Source organism: Meles meles, chromosome 19, assembly GCF_922984935.1.
Source record: "Meles meles chromosome 19, mMelMel3.1 paternal haplotype, whole genome shotgun sequence".
In the NCBI taxonomy this organism is placed as follows: Eukaryota; Metazoa; Chordata; class Mammalia; order Carnivora; family Mustelidae; genus Meles; species Meles meles.
In genome coordinates, this window is record NC_060084.1 from 47,971,260 (window position 1) to 47,992,441 (window position 21,182).

The 21,182-nt window shown below is 44.2% G+C and overlaps 1 protein-coding gene across 1 annotated transcript; it reads left to right on the forward strand.

The window, feature by feature from the left end:
- Positions 1-45: 45 nt before the first annotated feature.
- ZNF233 (zinc finger protein 233) lies at positions 46-20,093 on the forward strand. The gene is given in 10 exon segments (XM_045988136.1): positions 46-122; positions 5,190-5,428; positions 14,544-14,670; positions 18,419-18,531; positions 18,533-18,757; positions 18,759-18,955; positions 18,957-19,189; positions 19,192-19,466; positions 19,468-20,062; positions 20,065-20,093. Coding segments are annotated over 9 exon segments (1,809 nt in total). The 5' UTR covers positions 46-122; positions 5,190-5,413.
- Positions 20,094-21,182: the final 1,089 nt, after the last annotated feature.

Genomic DNA, 21,182 nt, shown 5'->3' on the forward strand with positions numbered 1-21,182 from the left:
GAAGGGGCTGTAAGCCCACGTTCCGCTAGGGCTTCTGGGAAGGGTGGTCCCCGAGCTGCTACACGTCCAGGCATTTGCGCAGTGGGAGTGCGAAGCCGGGGTTCTTGGAAACCTTCTGGGACGTGAGTTAGCGCTGAGTCCCTGCGTCTCTGGCCAGCTCGCCTGGGCGTGGGACCCGCAGGTGCCGCCCCTCGCTCTCAGGGATTAGAAGCCGCGGAAGGCAGGTGCGGGGGGGGGGGGGGGCGGTGGGCGTCACCTTGGTTTTAGGGCGGGTCGCGCGTCCCAGAGTGGGAGCGGGCAGGGGTCGCGACCGCCGTTTCCCTGGCCTTCCCCATCTCTGCATGCTCTGCCGCCTTCTAGCGACACGTTCGTAGACTTGCTTAATTTCTCCTCCGTTGATTGGGATTCAGGGTCGTTCCTCCATCGGGGGTGTGTAGTGACGTTTACGAGAATTAAATAGATGGGAAGATGCTTGGAAGCGGTCCCGGCGCGAGAACGGTGGCCGGTGGTTACCAATTTGCGTTTCCGGGGCGAGAAGCGCTCAGTCGCTAAAAACAGCGCTGCGGGAAGCAGGACTGTTTAGGATTCCTCAAGACTCCCCACGACCGCACCCCTCCTTTTTTAAAGGAAAGAGTGGTCTCACCCCAGTTGGCGCCTGCGATTGTCCACCGTGATTTATTCTGGGCCACAGGGGGAAGAAAAATGTTGTATCTGCTTTCCCTTCTCCGCCCCAGAGTTCCCAGAGTGTGCAGAGAGGAGGGAGAGTGTTCCCCCTGCCTCCTGGTAACAGTGCCCACCCCGAGAAAATTTAACATGCTGTGCCTTTTTTTTTTTTTTAAGATTTTATTTATTTATGTGTGAGAGAGAGGAAGCTCGAGGGGTGGGGAGGGCAGAGGGAGAGGGCGAAGACTCATAGCTGAGCAGGGAGCCCCATGAGGGGCTCTATCCCAGGAACCTGAGATGACCTGAGGGCAAGACAGATGCTTAACCGACTGAGCCACTCAGGCGCCCTGTGGCGCCATTTTTGCTCTCAAGTGGGGAACAGACTTTCTTCATTCCTAAGCAGATAATTTTCTACGGAGCACATATTCAGATGTTTATAGAATAAATAGGAGGTTGGATGAGACATGTGTTGATGAGTAAGTAATAACAATTTGGTAACATGCTGAGTGCTGGATCGTCCTCTACAGGCTTTATATGGGTTGGTTACCTTAATCCTCCTAACACGCAAAGATACTGTGATTATCTGTATTTTACAGATTACAGCGTTGATAGTTGAAGAACTTTTTTATTTATTTCTCCAAAGGCCAACAACAGGGAAGAGACGGAACTGGGACTTTGAGCGCAGGCAGGCTGGATTCTTGACCTTTATGCTCTATGCTTTTTCAGCCCTAAAATGGTAATCCTGGGGCATACAGATTGGGTGGGGGCCGGCAGCCCAGGGGTGAAAGAATTCATTCAAGGCAGAACAGAGAGGATAGAAGTTTATCGAATATACTGCAAGGGAGGAGCAGGCAGGAAAGCAAAGGAGGGGCTGTTTGCCCCTGGGCGATGGTGAGGGGGTCCCTGGTACAGGGCTGAATGGGGAAGTATGAGGATGTGTGGAATTTTCCCTTTTCTAGTAATCTTAGGAACTGTGCCTGGTTGTAAATAGCCCACTGGTAGTTAAGGACTATGGCCGTTTTGAGGCGGGTCACTTAATGAGTCTGTATATTAGCTCAGTGGTCACTGTGGGTCTGCCTTGCTCAAGGTTGCATTGGTCTAGTCTGTCACCAAAACGTGGCCTCAGCAATAATCCATACATGGACTAAAGGAGAGAGACCATTTGGTAATAACTTTGGACCTTAGAGTCCTCAAAGCTATGCTTATTTAATTACTTTCTTATTTTCTACAACACTGTTTTCTGATTATGATAGTAGTTTGTGCTTATCACAGAGAGGTTGAGAAATAGAGAAGAAGGCCAAAGGATCCCTTATCCCAGGATGTAGAGACCTAAACCTGTTAGTATGTATTGTAAACATGTTAGTATGTTTCTTTTTAGTTGTTTCTCTGTATTTGCACTTTTCTGTGCTTCTCAGAAGTTGTATCAGACTTGTAGTACTTCTGTATTTGGTAACTTGTGATTGTGAACATTTTCTTTCTTTTTTGTTGTTGTTGTTGTTGTGTTATGTTAGTCACCATACAGTACATCATAAGTCATTGTTTGTGTATAACACCCAGTGCTCCATGCAGTACGTGCCCTCCTTAATAGCCATCATTGGGCTCACCCATTCTCCCACTCCCCTCCAGTTTGATTCCCAGAGTCCATAGTCTGTCATGGTTTGTCTCCCATTCTGATTTCTCCCCCTTCATTTTTCCCTTCCTTCTCCTCCATGTTATTCCTTATGTTCTACAAATAAGTAAAACCATATGATAATTAGCTTTCTCTGTTTGACTTATTTCACTCAGCATAATCTCCTCCAGTCCCATCCATGTTGATGCAAAAGGTCGGTGTTCATCCTTTCTGATGGCTGAGGAATAGTCCATTGTGTATATGGACCAAATCTTCTTTATCCATTCGTCTGTTGAAGTGCATCTCGGCTCCTTCCACAGTTTGGCTATTGTGGCCATTGCTGCTATGAACATTGGGGTGCATATGGCTTTTCTTTTCACTACATCTGTATTTTGGGGGTAAATACCCAGTAGTGCAATTGCTGGGTCATAGGGTAGCTCTATTTTTAATTTTGTGAGGAACCTGTTTTCCAAAGTTCCCGCACTAACCTACATTTCCACCAACAGTGTAAGAGGATTCCCCATTCTCCACAGTCTCTCCAACATTTATTTCTTGCCTTGTCGATTTTTGCCATTCTAACTGGTGTAAGGTGGTATCTCAATGTTTTTTTTTATTTCTTTTTAGTGTTCCAGAATTCATTGTTTATGCACCACACCCAGTGCTCCATGGAATACATGCCCTCCATAATACCCACAACAGGCTCACCCAACCTTTCACCCCCCTCTCCTCCAAAATCAGTTTGTTTCTCAGAGTCCAGAGTCTCTCATGGTTCATCTCCCCCTCCAATCTCCCCCAACTCAATCTCTTCAATAAATGCTGCTGGGAAAATTGGACAGCTATTTGTAGAAGGATGAAACTCGACTATTCTCTTACACCATACACAAAGATAAGCTCGAAATGGATAAAAGACCTCAGTGTGAGGCAAGAATCCATCAGAATCCTAAAGGAGAACATAGGCAATAACTTCTTCAACATTGGCCACAGCAACTTCTTTCAAGACATGTCTCCAAAGGCAAAGGAAACAAAAGTGAAAATGAACTTTTGGGACTACTTCAAGCTCAAAAGCTTCTGCACAGCAAAGGAAACAGTCAACAGAACAAAGAGCCAACCCACAGAATGGAAGAAGATATTTGCAAATGACACTACAGATAAAGGGCTGATATCCAAGATCTATGAAGAACTCCTCAAACTCAACGTGGTTTTGATTTGAATCTCCCTGATGGCTAATGATGAACTTTTTTTCGTGTGTCTGTTAGCCATCTGCATGTCTTCTTTGGAGAAGTGTCTGTTCATGTCTTCTGCACATTTTTTGACTTGATTATTTGTTTTTTGGGTGTTGAGTTTGAGAAGTTCTTTACAGATCTTGGATACCACCCCTTTGTCTGACATAGACAGTGTACTATAATGAAGTTGCACATCCATCAACCTTGGTCAACCTTCAACTGTTCTAAGTTTTGTGCATCCTGCTATATAATCCTCCCTCCCATTTTTTTTGCTTGAATATTTTTTTTAAAGATTTTTTATTTATTTATTTGACAGAGATCACAAGCAGACAGAGAGGCAGGCAGAGAGAGAGAGAGGGAAGCAGGCTCGCTGCTGAGCAGAGAGCCCCATGCGGGACTCGATCCCAGGACTCCGAGATCATGACCTGAGCCGAAGGCAGCGGCTTACCCCACTGAGCCACCCAGGCGCCCATTGCTTGAATATTTTAATGCAAAAAAAATAATCCAGACATTGAGGCAAGAGGATTTATACTAGATTATCATAAATATATGGAGGTCAAGGGAGAGAGGACATAAATGATTCCAAAGTTTTTACATGGTGATTAGGAAAATGGTGGTTATTGAGAAAGTCAGGGGCCCCGTAAGAGTTGCAGTTAAAGAGGGGCGCCTTGATGGCTCCATCGGTTAAGCATCCAGTTCTTATTATCCCTTTAGAGTATACAATTCCCTGGTTTTTAGTGGATTCACAAGGTTGTATAACCACCACCACTAATCTAGTTCCAGGACATTTTCATCACCCCAAAAAGAAACCCCACACCCCTTAGCTTTATACGAGCCCCTGGCAACCACTAATTCACTTTCTGTCTCTGGATTTGCTTCGGCAGCTTTGCTAGGCTTGCTCACATACTCTCCAGAGCAACGCCATTAAATTGGGATCTGGGAGTATTATTCATTTAAGTGAGACACTGTCAGGTTTTTGTTTCGAATGAAAACATCTAGAAGTCATCATTTTAATTAGTTTCCCTTTACCACCGTGAGCATAGGAGAGGGGCGGTCACCATTGGTCCTCTTGCAGCAGTGTGAGGAAAACTCACATGTTCACGGCTTTTACAAAACCAGATACTGATGTCAATTAAACATCATTTCAAGACAACAGATTATTGAGTAATATACCCAATTAGAATTATGGGCTTTTCAGGTGAATTTCTTAGGACTAAGAATTGTAAGGGGTGCCTGGCTGGCTCAGTCGGGGCATCGTGGAACTCTTGATCTCAGGGTCCTGAGTTCGAGCCCCACGATGGGAGTAGAGTTTACTTAAATAATAGATAGATGGATAAATAGATAGGAAGAAGAACTGTACAGGCTCTGAAATCTGGATGTCTTATAAAGACTTATAAAGACTCGTTTACTGGCTGGGGTGCCTGGGTGGCTCAGTGGGTTAAAGCCTCTGCCTTTAGCTCAGGTCATGATCTCAGGTCCCGGGATCGAGCCCTGCATTGGGCTCTCTGCTCAGCAGGGAGCCTGCTTCCTTCTCCCTCTCTGCTTACTTATGATCTCTGTCTGTCAAATAAATAAATAAAATCTTGGGGGAAAAAAAGACTCATTTACTGGAAATGATGGCAGAAGACATTAGCAAGGACAAATTTATGGTGCATTACATCACCTGCTTTTTTTTTTTTTTTTTTTTTTTGCAGCTGCAGGGGAGTCAGCTATGAGTTTCCCCCTCTACCCACAAGCTGACCCTCCCAGCAATCCTGTGACGGAAGCACTCTTGCTTTTGCAGCTGACAGATTTGAGGCACAGATTTGTTTAAAGTTCACACAGAGCGGCCATCTGGGCAGAGCCTACGTCTCATGCCCTCTCTCTGCCAGTTTGGCCTCCCCAGGACTCCGCTCTCTCCCTGAAGCAGCAGGAGAAAATGACCAAGTTTCAGGTGAGTTGAGTTTTGATTTTAATCGAAATTACATGCCTTTTCCTCCAAGATCAGAGGCATCTCTTTTCTCTCCTGTGGGAAGGATCAAAGAGGAAAACGGTGTTTGCTATGTGCCATTTACTTAATTTTTGATTGGTTCTTTTTTTTTTTTTTTTTTTGTCCTTAGCTTTTGGTTTGGTTTTAGCTTTGGTTTTATTTTAGCATCATCTCCATTTCACAAATAACAGCTCAGAAATTTATAGATATCAGAAAATGGGGGGGAAAAAGCCCACATTACTACACTGCATATGTCAGCTGTTTTCCTCGGGCTCTATTTATATAATTGTACTTGCAGTATATGTACGGTTTCCAGTTCTGTCTCTTCACTTGGATTTTGTGATTCAACATTCTTTTGTGTGCTCATCTTAAAAGATCTTCTAGGGGCACCCGCATGGCTCAGTCGGTTAAGCATCTGCCTTCGGCTCAGGTCACGATCTCAGGATGCTGGGATCAAGTCCCGCGTCGGGCTCCTGGCTCAGCAGGGAGCCTGCTTCTCCCTCTCCCTCTGCCTGCTGCTCCCCCTGCTTGTGCGCAGTGTGTGCACGCTCTCTCTGTGTTTCGAATCAGTTAAAACAGAATCTTTTTAAAAAATCATTTTTGAGTTACAGTTTGCATATGATTTACACATCATAAAACTTTTGATCAGTTTTGACAAATACGCACACCTACATGACCACTGCCACAATCTACGTGTAAACCATTTCTGTCACCACTAAAAGCTCTGGTTCCCTCACGTCCCTTCCCAGTTAATCCCAGTGCCACACACCTGGCTGTAGGCAATGACTGATCTACTTTATGTCACTACAGATTAGATTCATCTTAAGTTTCTTGAGTTTCATATGTTGGTCCTCTTGGGAGCTTCCCAGGTATAATCTGAAATGGGCCCCCATATGTGGGAGGCGGGGAGAGATGGAAGAAAGGGACGGCCACTCCAGGTTGGTAGGTGGCAATTTCACTAAGCAAAGGGAACTTACCTGTGAGGCCTATCTTGGGTGGCAACAAGATGAATGGATCCCCTCGGCTGCCCTCCAAATCTTACAAGTTTGTAAAGAGACCCTGACTGTCCTCAGTCGTGTATACTGTGCAGGTGTTTTCAACACCACATCATTGTCTCAAGGCTATATCCTTGGAGCAACCTCCGAGAGCAGGAAAGACAAACAGAACCCACATCCCAAGGACAGGGAGGGGGTGAGGAGCCTCCGAGTGCCAGTGTCCAGCTCACGGGTCATTTGGTGGTCCTGTCTTCTTGATGACGTTCCCCCCACGCCATGTAAATGAAGGTGTACAGTTTGTCCTCATTTTGTGTCTGGCTCCGTTTGTTCATCATCATGTTTTTGGACACAAATCAACAGTCCTTTCATTGCTGCATAGTATTTCATCATGTGAGTTTACCGGATTTGGTTATTCATTCACCTGCTGGTGGATGTTTAGGTGGCATCTTGTTTTTGGACATCGGATTGCTCCTTCCGTATTTGTGTACTAGATGTTTGGATGAACACAGCCTTTCTCTTTCTCTCACTGATACTAGGAGGAGAATCTAATCTCTGGGTCATATGCTTAACTTAAGAAATTGTCAAATCATTTTCTGTTGTGGTTGCCTGTTTTCCATTCCTTCCAGCAATGTGTTCATGTTCCAGTTGGCTCCACATTTTTTTCTAACATTTGATATTTTCAGTCTTAAATTTTAGCTATCCTATGACAGTTGTGTTGTGATATATCACTGTGGCTTTCATTTACATATATTTTCTTGATGCCTGGGATGTTAAATACCTTTTTTCTGCTTTTTGGTCATCTGCATATCTTCTTTTTGAAAGGTTTATTCAATTCTTTTGCTTATTTTTAAACAAAGTTGTTTATCTTCTAGTGAATTTTAATAGTTGTTTTAATATTCTAAATACATGTCCTTCAGACCCATGGGCATTTATGTATACTGTGCAGCTTCTTTCATTTATAGCTTCTTTCATTTTCGGGGGTCCTAGTTCTTTCCCTCAGTCATGTTTTATAGCTTTCAACATGCGGGTTTCTTACGTGTATCCTGTTAAATTTATCCCTAAATGATTTATGTTTTGGGGGTACTATTCTGAATGCTGTTGTTTTTGAAATTCAGTTTCTACTTGTTTGTTGCTAGAATATAGAAATATAATTGACTTTTGTATCTTGACTTTGCTAAATTTGCATATTAAATCTAGAAACATTTTTCTAAGCTCTCAGGATTTTCTGTACAGTCATCAGTAAATAAAGAGTTGTATTTTTTCTGTTCCTGTCTCCATTGTATAGACTTCTTTTTCTTCTCTTATTGCACTGGCTAAAACTTTTAGAACAATTTTGCTATATATATCCTTTTCTTGTTCTTTTCTATTTTTTTAAGAGATTGTATTGTTTGGGCGCCTGGATTATTCAGTTGGTTAAGCAACTGCCTTTGCCTCAGGTCATGATCCTAGAGTCCCATGATCGAGTTCCGCATCAGGCTCCCAGCTCCATGGGGAGTCTGCTTCTCCCTCTGACCTTCTCCCCTCTCATGCTGTCTCTCACTGTCTCTCTCAAATAAATAAATAAAATCTTAAAAAAAAGATTGTGTTTATTAGAGAGCAAGCAAGAGAGTGAGCATGAGGGGGGGGCAGAGAGAGAGGGAGAAGCAGGCACCCCACTGAGCAGGGAGCCTGACCCAGGGCTCTATCCAGCACTCTGGGATCATGACCTGAGCTATAGGCAGATGCCTAACTGACCAATCACCTAGGCACCCCCCTTTCCTTGTTCTTTATTTTATTTATTTGACACAGAGAGAGAAAGCACAAACAGGTGGAGTAGCAGGCAGAGGAAGAGGGAGGAGCAGGCTCCTGACACGGGGCTCGATCCCAGAACCCTGGGATCATGACCTGAACCGAAGGCAGTTGCTTAACCAACTGAGCCACCCAGGCGCCCCTCCTTGTTAAGGAGACAGCATTCAGTCTTCCACTGCCTGGTGGGCTTTTTTAGATGTCAATCATTGGGGGTGAGGAAGTCCTTCTAGTCCTGCTTTACTCAGAGTTTTTGTTATGAATGAGCATCAACTTTGTAAGTGCATTTTCTTTTAATAATCCGAAGTCATATGTTCCTTTGGTTCAGTTAAATTCTTTGGAACCCTGTTTTTTAAGCTTTGTTGGGGTGGGTCTTGAGTAGCCTTTGTTCCAGAGCAGGGGCCCTCAGGAGCAATTTTGCCACACCATGGAACATCTGGCAGTGTCTGGACATTTTGGACCGTCAGGACTAGAGGTTCAGTACCACGGACAGCTACTGGGTGGAGGCCCGGGATGCTCTTAAATGTCCTACAGTGCACAGGATAGCCCCAGAAACACAGAACTGCCTGTTACAAAATGTCAGCTGTTGAGAAACTCTGTTCTAGAGCGAGTTTACCCTTCTACTGTAGGGTGGCCCTTCAGTTGCCGCCAAATGTCCTAATGATGAGTGAGGGCTTTCCATTTGGCTGTTCGGAATTAAAACATCTCTAAGTCCTGCTAAGCTCTGGGAACCATTCAGCCCGTCGCTCCCCAGGCACTTTTTGCCTGGCCTGTGGAGTTTCGTCCTGTATGTGCACAGTCTGGTTTTTAGCAATAGACTCAAAGGGATTCCTGTACAGATTTCCAGTGCTTTTCTTGGGCATAATTCCCTCCTTTCTGGAACTTTGCTCTGCATTTTCCACCTATCCGGTCTCCCCATTTTGATTTTTCTGTCTCTTCAATTCAGCAAGGCTCTGATTGGGTTCCCCGTTCCTGCACTTACAGTTCAGAAGTCATCGATGGGCAAACATCTAGGATTGGAGGGCTCACCTCATTTTTTCCCTTCATTTCAGAGATCAAAGTATTGTGCTTTCAGTGTCGGAAAGCAGTTTGTTTTCATACTCTTTTTCTATTTTACTATTTATAATAGGAGGACTTATTTTATTTTTTATTTTTTGGAGAACTTTTTTTAAAAAAAGATTTTATTTATTCACTTGACAGAGAGAGCGAGCACACAAGCAGCGGGGAGTGGCAGTCAGAGGCAGAGGGAGAAGTAGGCTTCCTGCTGAACAGGGAACCTGAGGTGGGGCTCAATCCCAGGACCCTGAGATCATGACCTGAGCCGAAGGCAGAAGCTCAACCGACTGAGCCATCCAGGCACCCGAGAGGACCTGTTTAGTACCAGTTATTCTGTTATAGCCAGAAACAAGTTTCTGTCATCTGCATTTTTGACGACTGCATGATATTTCAATGAATTGATGTTCCTTAAACCAAAAAAAAAAAAATTCCCAGGGTACCTGGGTGGCTTAGTTGGTTGCGCATTTGATCCCAGGGTCCTGGCATTGAGCCCCGAATCAGGCTTCCCGCTCAGTAGGAGTCTGCTTCTCCCTCTCCCTCTGTGCACGTGTGCATGAGTGTGTTTTCTCTCTCTCTTTGGTAAATAAATAAAACCTTAAATTTAAAATATTCCCTAATCCTAGACATTTAAGTTTAAGATTTTTTAAATCTTAAGATTTAAGATTTTAGATCAAAATTAAGAGATTTAGATCAAAATCTTAAATCTTAAGATTAATCTTAATCTTAAGATTTAAGATTTTGAGAGAGCGAGACTGGGACAGGGAGGGGCAGAGGGAGAGGGAGAGATTCTCAAGCAGACTCCCGGCTGAGTGGGAAGCCAGAGGCAGGACTCAGCCTCCCTGAGATTATGACCTAAGGTGAAATCAAGAGTCAGATGCTTACCTGACTGAGCCATGTAGGCGCCCCAGGAGTTTAAGATTTTTAAAATATATTTTAGAGGGGTGCCTGGGTGGCTCAGTGGGTTAAAGCCTCTGCCTTCGGCTCAGGTCATGATCTCAGGGTCCTGGGATCGAGCCCCACATCAGGCTCTCTGCTCAGCGGGGAGCCTGCTTCCCTTCCTCTCTCTCTGCCTGCCTCTCTGCCTACTTGTGATCTCTGTCTGTCAAATAAATAAATAAATAAAATCTTAAAAAAATGTTTTAGAGAACACTGCTGTAACAGTTTCCCTGCATAAAAGCTCAGTTCTCAAAAAGCCCTTCTGGAAACTGCCCCTTCTGGGAAGATGGAGGGCATATTATTCTTCCCACTAAGTACAGCTAAAAATCCTGGATGTTATATATAAAGCAAACATGAAAGGTGGAGAGAAGGCCACCTGGCTAGGGACCTACAACTTGAGGAGTGACGTGGCGGTGAGATACTTGGCCTTTCTTTTTGCCTCATGTACCCAGATTTCTTGCTGGAGAAGATGGCAACATGGAAATACCAAAGAGTTCAGACCAAAAGGCCCAAGAAAGCCTTCTCTGGCCAGAGGGTGAGGAAAGGGCAGCTTAGCAAGACCAAAATCTTTTAGATCATAATTGCTCTTTTTCAACCACACACACACACCATGAACCTGGAGCCCCACACCCACCCCTACCAGGGTACAAGGAGCCTAGACTTCGTACCTCGCCAGCCTATAATGAGCCACCGCAACCCCCCTGTCAGGGAGTAAGGAGGACCCACCTGCCACTGGTGTCAGTGGAGACAATGTGGGAGCCTGGACTTCCACACTCACCTAGCAGCAATGAGCTGCCTCTCCTTTTCCCAGTGTGGGTGTTGTCAGGAGAAGCCTAGTGGAAATTCAGGGCTTTGACTACTACCCAGTGTAGTTGAGGCAAACCCCCGCCATCTCTCATGTCAGTAGAAGCCAGTGAGGAGCACTGGTTGTAGTGCATAAACAATGAATTTTGGAACATTGAAAAAAAAATTTTTTAAATGTAGTTATTTTATAAATAAACTAATTAAAAACTAAAAGAAAGAAGAAGAAGCCAATGGGGAACAGTAGCAACCCACCTCCACCCCTTTCAGCCAGGGTATAATATTATCTCCATAGACCTAGTAAAGGGCCAGAAGTCTGAGCCCAGAAGTAGTGACCTCACTCCTCCAGATGTCAGCAGAGGCCAAGTGGAGAATCTGGACTTATGTCCCTGAGCTGGCAGTAACAAAGCTCTGTCTCCCTTCCCCTTTGAAAGATGTGTCAGAGGAGGCCTAGTCAAACAGAAGATTTTAATGAAATCGTGAGTCTGATAACATAATACTCAAAAGGTTCAAGTTTCAGTGGAAAATCACTTGGTTTACAAGAACCAGTGATATCTCCACTGGTTTGAAAGATGATCAACAGACACAATAAGATGATGCTCACTGATGGTAGTTCTCAGTTATAAGTGATATAAAATGTCCGTTATCTGACAAAGACTTCGTTATTGTGGTAAAATATACATAACATATATTATTTTAAGTGGTTTTAAGTGTACCACTCAGTGACATTAAGTACATTCACGGTGTCGTGCAAGCATTACCGCCACACATCTCCAGAACTTTTTCATCTTCAGTCTGAAACTCTGTACCCATTAAACAGTAACTCCTGTTACCACCTCCCCACCCCAGCCTCTGGAAACCACCAGTTCACTTTCTGTCTCTATGTACTTGACTATTCTAGATACCTCGTATAGGTAGAATCATATACACCATCCTTTTTATGACTGGCTTATTATTCACTTAGCATAATGTCTTCTAGATTCATCCATTGAATAAAGATTTTAGAGCAGCTGTCATATTAAGGAGGGCACGTATTGCATAGAGCACTGGGTGCGGTGCATAAACAATGAATCTTGGAGCATGAAAGAATTAAATTAAAAAAAATAAGCAATTACAGACTTCTTATTTAAACTAGATGTTTCTGTAAGGTTTGATAATGAGGAAGATAAACACACAAACTGTTCTGGGATCTTCCCCCCTTTTCAGTACTCTGTTGTCTTTACTACCAGTAGTAGCAATAGTAAATGCAATAATAATAGCTAAAAAGAAAAAAGGAAGTATACCAAGACATATTCTAGTTAAACTTCTGGAGACTAACAACAAAGAAAAAAATTTTTAAGGGAAAGAGATACGACACCTTAGCTATAAGGGAAAAAACATTCAAAGACTGTGGATTTCTCATCAGAAACCATGGTGGTCCGAAGAAAATGACCCACTATTTTTTTGATTTTTTTTTTTTTTTATTTGACAGACAGAGATCACAAGTAGGCAGAGAGGCAGGCAGAGAGGGGAAAGCAGGCTCCCTGCTGAGCAGAGAGCCCGATGCAGGGCTTGATCCCAGGACCCTGAGTTCGTGACCTGAGCCGAAGGTAGAGGCTTTAACCTCACCCAGGTGCCCCAGCACACTATTTTAAGGTTCTGAATGAGAAGAAATGTCAACTCAGAATTCTGTCCAGTAAGGATAGCCTTTGAGAAAGAAGGGAGAATCAAGACATTATCAAATGAAGGAAACTAATGTATTTGTTGCCAGTTATACTGGAAATAAATAAAAATTAAAAACAAATATGACCCAGGGCACCTGGGTGGCTCAGTCAGTTAAACCTCTGCCTTCAGCTCAGGTCATGATCCTAGGGTCCTGGGATCGAGTCCCACATCAGGTTCCTTGCTTGGCGGGGAGCCTGCTTCTCCCTCTGCCTGCCTCTTTGCCTGCTTGTGTTCTTTCTCTCTCTCTGACAAATAAATAAAAATAAATCTTTTTAAAAAGTAAAATAAGAAAATAAAAAATGTGACCCAACTCTATGCAGTCTGTAAGAAACTCACCGCAGGGGGCTCCCTTCTACTTGCTAGATGGGTACCTTATTCATGAAACACTTTATAAAACTAGTTAGATGTTCAAGTTAAAAAAGAAACTCATTTCAAATATAATGGTATCAGCAGGTTGAAAAGTAAGAGGGTGGAAAAGACATACCATGCAAACATTAATCAAAAGAAAGCAGGGGTGACTAACCGGATGTGGAACTGTACTCATACACTTACCATATCAATTATAATTACGTTAATAAAAACGAGCATCCATTGAGGACCTACTCTGTGGCAGATGTATGTGTTCTATACATCTGTTCGGTGGACATCTGCAACGATGGAGATCGTCTAGATTGTACTGTCCCATATAGTGGTCATTAGCCACATGTGGCTCTTGACCACTTGAAACATGGCTAGTGCAACTGAGGGAGTGAAGTTCTAATTTTATGTAATTTAAAATTTAAATTTACCTAGTCACATGTGAGTCACATGGCTACTGAATCGGGCAGTCAGTTATGAAAACATTATATACATATCCATTTACATACCTAGCCATCTTCCAGTAGGGACACCGTCACACAGATGAGGAAATAGAGTAAGGATTTGTCTGAAGATCTTACAACTTGTGAGGGCCAGGGCTTGGGGACTTACCTGGTATAGCAAGAAACACTGAACACTTGGACACTTTGAATGCTGTCGTGGATAGGTGGCATGGCCTTCAGACTGCAGAGGGTCCTTTGTCTTGCTCCCCAAGAAGGGTGACCTGTGGTTTGTCAGATTGTAACGAAATGATAGTTCTCTGATGTAGCGATTGTGTGAATCAGAAAGGAAAGACAAAAATTATTTGTTGGGACTGTTGGAACTAAATTGACCTAACATCTCTGGGACTATTTGGTAGTACCAATCAAATTATAAAATGTATATACCCCATGATTCCAGAGTTACTGTTCTAGAGCACTGACTGTAGGAATACGCACAAATGACACCATGTTAAAAATACAGGACTTATTTGTAATTGGTTGTGTTCTCTTTTTTTTTATCATGTTCAGTTAGCTGACATAGAGTACGTCATTAGTTTTTGACGTAGTGTGCAGTGATTCATTAGTTGCATAGAACAGCCAGTGCTCATCACAGCACGTGCCCTCCTTAATGCCCATCACCTGGTTACCCCATCCTCCCCCATTCCTCCTTTTTGCAACCCTCAGTTTTCAAATTGCAATTAAACTTTAAAATTTAACTTTAATTTGAAATTTTTAATTATTTTAAATTTTAAATTAGTTTTTTAATTTTTTAGTTGTATGTTTGATGTGACTGTGGCAAAGTCATGGAAATGACTTTGGGGTAGAGAAGAGGAAACTACTTAGGTAGAGCCAAGGCCCTCAGAATCCAAAACAGCGTCTCACCCATCCTCCCACCTTCTTAGCACACCTTGTCCCCACTGGCCATTGGTTATGAGATGAAGTTGCGTGTGCTTGGTGTTGTAGGAGACAGTGACGTTCAAGGACGTGGCGGTGGTCTTCACCAGAGAGGAGCTGGGGCTTCTGGATCCCATCCAGAGGAAGCTGTACCAGGACATGATGCTGGAGAACTTCAGGAACCTGCTCTCCGTGGGTGAGCACAGGGGCTCTCTCTGACTCAACGTCAGTCCCCTGGAATGTCTTGGTTTCAAATGTTTAAGATTTGGGGACTCTTACAGTGCTTCCCCAAACTTGGGGGTCTCAGGTTCCTCATTCTGGTGGGACACCTTCTCTGTACCTTGTCTGTTTTTTGTCAGATTACAGTTGCAACATCTTGTGAGGTTTATAATCAGTTGGTGACTTATGTCATCATTGTGTTGAATGAGACAGGTCAGAAATGGCATAGCTCCTTGCCAGGAATTACATACTGTGCAACAGAAATTGTGGCAAAAGCAGAAAAGGAAATGTGATGGGAGTAGGTTGTGGTTAGGGTGAGGTCAGCACATCTGTGTGCTTGTATCCTGGATCACAACATAAAAGGTGTTTGTTACAGCAAGTCACGGTCAGAATTCGGGAAAATACTACATAAAGAGCGTAAAGATTGTAATTCTGGAATTATCATTTTTGCCTTCAATTTATGCACATTGTACACGCGCCATTTCTTTTTCATAGGCTGTGAACCCTTCAGATTAGATACGACATTACCATTGGGGAGAGAGGAGAAGCTTTGGATGAGGGAGGCAGAAACCCAGGGGGATGGGCGTTCAGGTGAGAAGCGGGCAGCTCAGGGTCCTCAGCACCTCCCTGATGGCCAGCCCACCCCAGCCCCGCATCTGTTACCCTGCCTCATTGCAGCAGCTCGCCCACGGCCTCCCTGCTCCGGGGAGCGGTCTGTTCTGCACACGCACGAGGTCCCGGAAGTCAGCCCATGTCACTCCACGTGTTTAGTCTTCTGTGACCCCTGTCTTGGTACAACCCGCAGTCCTCACGGTGGTCATTTGGACAGTAGTGAGGCGGCCTTCTGCGGGCTTGTCCTGACCTGTGCTCCCTGCTTCACGCTGGGTGAGCGCTGCCCCTTCCCTGCACAGCTCCCTGCTCTGGCCTCGCCTCTCTCCTCCCTTCCTTCCCCCTTCTCTTCGCTCCCTCCTTCCTCCATTTATCTTTAATGTGTATATCCCTCAGGTAAACCCTGCCTAAGATAACAGCAGTAGTCATTCCTACTGCATATGAGCAGCACAAAGCCCAAACCAAATCAAACAAACAAAAAAACCAAAAAAATCCCTCTGCGAATCTGGTGTCGTGAGTAGTGAGGGGAAGGTCTCCCTGGTCCTTCAGTTGTTTCTTCCCGCGTATCCTTCTGCTGCGTGAGGCCGAATGCGGTCAGCCATGTTGCATGCTCGCGCCATCCAGCTTGCTGCCTTGTCTTATGTATAAACCTAACCTTGGGGGGTCGGATCCCAGTGATTACCATGGTCTGTTGTTTAAAATTTTATTTATTTGTTCATGAGAGACAGAAAGAGAGAGGCTGAGGCAGAGAGAGAAGCAAGCTTCCCATGGAGCAGGGAGCCCAATGCAGGACTCGATCCCGGGACCCCGGGATCATGACCTGAGCCGACGGCAGACGCTTCACCAACTGAGCCCCCCAGGTGCCGTGTCTGTTTGCTTCTAATTAGGTAGTTTCCCAGTTGCTTTGCCTCCATGTACAAATCCATACTTTTATTTTTTAAATTTTGGCCTTTTTACTGAACTATATCTCAGGTACAGAAAGCTGTACCAATTATAAATGTACAGCCCCATGAATTTTCAGGGCATAAAATGACTTATTTGCCTTACAGTTCTTTTTACTGAGGTACCATTTAAATTTGCACGTCTTCAGTGCACAGTTCTGACAAACGGACAGTCCTCTGTAAGCCGTATTCCTCAGAATGCGGAACAATCTCACAGCATATTCTGTTCCCCTGTCCCTTTTTAAAAAAAAAAATATTTATTTATTTGACAGAGATCACAAGTAGGCAGAGAGGCAGGCAGAGAGAGAGGAGGAAGCTGGCTCCCTGCTGAGCAGAGAGCCTGATGCGGGTCTCAATCCCAGGACCTTGGGATCATGACCTGAGCCAAAGGCATAGGCTTCAACCCACTGAGCCACCCAGGCACCCCTCCCTGTCCCTTATTAAAAGCTCTTTAAGCAAACATCAGAACACCCCAGGATTTTGCCTTTTGTCTATCCCTCTGGGTGCCCCGCCCCATCTGTGAATAATCTTCTTGAGGTCTGTTTTGACTGCACAGAAGCACAGACTGAAGGGTTTCTTCTCCCTTAATGATCTTCATAAACAGAAGCTCACAGAGAAGGGTGCTAAGTGGATCCCGCTGTTCGCGCTCCTCCCGGAGACAGTTCGCATGAGCAGAATAAGCCAGCGGGACTGAAGGACTATTTCAGAACATTGTTAATGTCGACCTGATTAGAAGTTCTGTGGCACCTGTATTAACTAACTACTGCTATATAACAAATTACTCTTGAACTTACTGGCTTACAGCCACAAATATTTACTTATAGTTAATGTGAGTCCAGGAATCTTGGGGCAAGTTTCGGGTGGTTCATGCTCCAGATCTCATGAAGTCACTGACAAGGAGTCCCTGGGTTGCAGCTGAGGGTCTGATGGGGCCGAAGGGTCTACTTCCAAGATAGGCTCATTCACATTGTTGTTGGCAAAATACCTCGGTTCCTTGCTGGCTGTTTGGTGTCTCAGTTCCTTGCCAAGTGGGCCTCTCCCTACGGTTGCCTGAGTGTCCTTAAAACATGGCACCTGGTTTCCCCAAGAGCTGTGGAGAGTGGAAGGCAGAAGCCACCATGTCTTCCCTGACCTAACCTTGGAAATGACATAGCATCCCTTCTGCCATGTTCTGTTGGTTTCATAGACTCATCCTGGCACATTGTGGGAGGGGACCTTTGTAGGGGTATGGATACCCGGAGGCAGGGACCACTGGGTCACCATCTTGCGTGCTGACCGCCACAGCACCTTTTGTGCATGTATGAGCCCACAAAACCTGAAAAATGACATTAACCTTCCAGGCTTATCAGAAAATCCAGCCCAGTTAAGTGACCACGATGGCCATAGGATTTTACCCCATGGGATGTGTCCACTGTGGGATTACATTTTCTAGGTGTTTTTTTTTTTCTAGTTACAATGTTCATCAGTTGAATATCATATATTAGGACTTCATGGAAATAAAGGGGAATTCTCTCAAATCTAGTTTGTTTAGTGTGTGTTTACTGGCTAAATTAAGGATATAAACGTACCATTGCATGGATTCATTATTAGGACAGAGGACATATTTCCTTTTGCAAATACATTCTTTTCACTTTTCAAAGATGTCCTCTCTTTTTTTTCTGTGGGAACTCTTGACATCACCTGATAATCCCATCTGTAAACAGATGTAAAAAAAGACAGATTCAGCCTTTTATAGCCATTTTTGGCTTGTCTTTTACAAATACACAGGTAGTGTAATGTAACCGTGATTTTAAGGCTTGTAAATATGTTGGATTTTGTAGCTCTTATACACCTGCTGCAGAAAAGGCAAGAATTATTTAAGTGATTATTTTTATGGACAAGGAAGTAAAGTTTCTCCTCTATATGTCTTTCTGGGACATCTTTTTGTTGCTCTGAAGCCTTATATTTCTAATTTTGATCCCATACATTAGTTTTGGTATCATTGGAAATAAGTCTTCTTGGCCCTTAGTGGGCAGGAGCCTAATCATTACCTCTTCGTTTCCGTAGGCATAAAAAAAGCCAGTGAGAAAGTCAAGCTGAAGTCTTCACGGGTTGAATAAGTTCTCGTGGTGTGATTGACCGATGAAATATTCACTCATCCACCTTTTCACCTCTGAATCCTCTTTATCCTTCCAGGGCTCAGGAATCAAAATGAGATAGAGACTTTTCGAAAAGTAGGACTAAGCTACCTTTTACATGAAGCTGTTACATGCTGGCAGCTGTGGGAACAATTTACAAGTAAATTAGCCAGATAATCAAGACTCAATAATAAATCTGCAAAGCAAGAAGTCCAAGTTCCCAAAACGAAGTGATTTCTCCTGTCAGATGTGGGCAGGAGAACCTCCTCCGGTTTCTGAAGATGAAAGCTATGTAATAAAGCTTCAAGGGGAGAGTTCCAATAATATCAGAAGTCGAGAGTTTCCAATTAAGTCCACTGGTGATTTCTGGAAGAAAATCTGTCTGAGAGATTACCAGACACAATTACCAGAGTAGGTGTCGGCAGGTCGACATAAAAAATAAACCATGTAAGTGTGACCGTTGTGTTACGACAAGGGCCTCCCATCATCATCATGATCAGGAAGAACACAAAAGCAGGAAGGCCTCTAGCCACAGTGATTGTGGAAAAGACCTCACGAGGGAATCATGTCAACATAGCATAACCCACTCAGGAGAGAAGCACGATGTATGTAGTGAGTGTGGGCAGGACATCAGTGACAGCTCAGTGTCAGACCATTCACTCAGGGGAGAAATGTGGTAGGAATGATGAGTGTGATGGGGGCTTCAGTCAGAGCTCAGGCCTGCAAAATCATCGGGGAGTCCACACAGGAGAAGAGCCCTGCAGACACCCGGTATGTGCTAAGAGCTTCAGTCAGAACTCCTGTCTTCCCACCCGTGAGGGGATCCGTATAGGTGTGACATGTGTGGGAAGGGCTCCAGTCATGGCCTACATCTCAGCGTTTGCTGTGTAGACGACACTGGAGAGAAATCCTCTAACTGTGGGATATGTGATAAAGGCTTCAGTCAGACATCACAACTTCAGGCCTATCAGAGAGCCCAGCCTAGAGACAGAACCTACAAATGGGAGGCATGTGACAGGCTAGTTAATCAGAATCCTGGTCCTCTCCAGAGAGTTCACTCGGGAGAGAAACCATATAAATGTGAGGTATGCGGGAAGGACTTCAGTTAAGGCCTCAAATCTTCAAGCCCATCAGAGAATCCACACCGGAGAGAAGCCATGTAAATGTGACGTATGAGATAAGAACTTCAGCCGGAATTCCCACCCTCAGGCCCATTAGCGAGTCCACACAGGAGAAAAACCATACAAGTGTGACACATGTGGTAAGGACTTCACTCAGATTTCCCATCTTCAGGCCCATCAGAGAGTCCACACAGGAGAGAAGCCATACAAATGTGAGACATGTGGTAAGGGCTTTTGTCAGAGTTCCCATCTTCAAGACCATCAGAGGGTCCACACTGGAGAGAAACCGTACACATGTGATGTGTGTGGGAAGGGTTTCAGTTGGAGCTCCCTTCTTCAGGCCCATCAGAGAGTCCATACGGGGGAGAAACCCTACAAATGTGAAGAATGTGGGAAAGGCTTCATCTGGAACTCGTATCTTCATGTTCATCAGAGGATCCACACGAGAGAGAAACCCTATAAATGGGGCACGTGTGGGAAGAGCTTCAATCAGACCTCACATCTTCAAGCCCATTGGAGAGACCATACGGGAGATAAACCCTACAAATGTTTTGACCGTGGTAAGGGTTTTAGTAAAAGTTCATATCTTCAAGTTCATCAGAGAGTCCATAGTGGTCATAAATCCGATCCATGTGATGAACGTGATAAAAATGTTCTTCAGAATGTAGACTTCTCATTTTCATCAGAAAATCCACACAGCCCAGAATATTGATAAAGTATTGTGTTTTAAAATTCAGGAGAGAGCTGAATTTTTTTATCATCCTCTGAATTCCACTGAAGGAAATCTGTTTGTTGTGTCAACCTAGCCAGTGTTTCCAGCAGAGCCCAAATTTCACAGTCCTCCAGACGTAGAAACCCTGTGAGAATGGCACAGTAAATTTCAGTCAGAACCTTCACAACCAACCTAATCTACACAGGAGAGAGGCTGTAAAAAGGATAAGCAAGGTCAGGACATTAGCAAAAGTGTAGGGAGGGACATGACGAAGTCCGTGTCCATTAGAAGAGAAGCCCCATGGGGGCAGGAACTTTGTTTACTGCTCAATGACCGTGACCTCAGACCAGTGCTTCACAAACAGTAGGTGCCCTGGAAATGTCTAACTTGGTGGAGAGGAAAACTATTATAAATAAGACAAATACTTAAAAGTTGTAAGGAGCTCAGCCCCAGTTAGTCATTATCAGTTGTACCTGGAAAATGACTCTTTATTATTAATAATAGTAATAATAATAATTTTTTGAGAGAACAAGGGCAGCGGAGGAGGGGCAGAGGGAGAAGCAAACTCCCTGCTTAACACGGAGCCCAACACAGGGCTCCATCCCAGGACCCTGGGATCATGACCTGACCTGAAGGCAGATGCTTAACAGACTGAGCAACTCAGGCACCCCAGGAAAAGGATTCTTCTCAGAAGCTTTTAAAACAATTGAAGGAAGTGACCACTTCATAAAAATACATAAAATCATGCAACCTGCAATTTGAGTGTAAAAGTTTTTTTTTGCAGTTGGCTCCTGTCATCCGCAGAGCTTCACTTTTCCAGCCACAATAAGCTTGCGTTTGCCTCTGACCATTTAAGATTTCTCTGTGCATCATCGGTGGTGCAGAGCCCACACCTCCCTGTCTCCTCTGGGTCTTTTGTAACAGGAACAGACGAGATGAAAAAGAAAAGAGGAACTTGTTTTTAATTCCATAAAAGATGATGAGAGAGG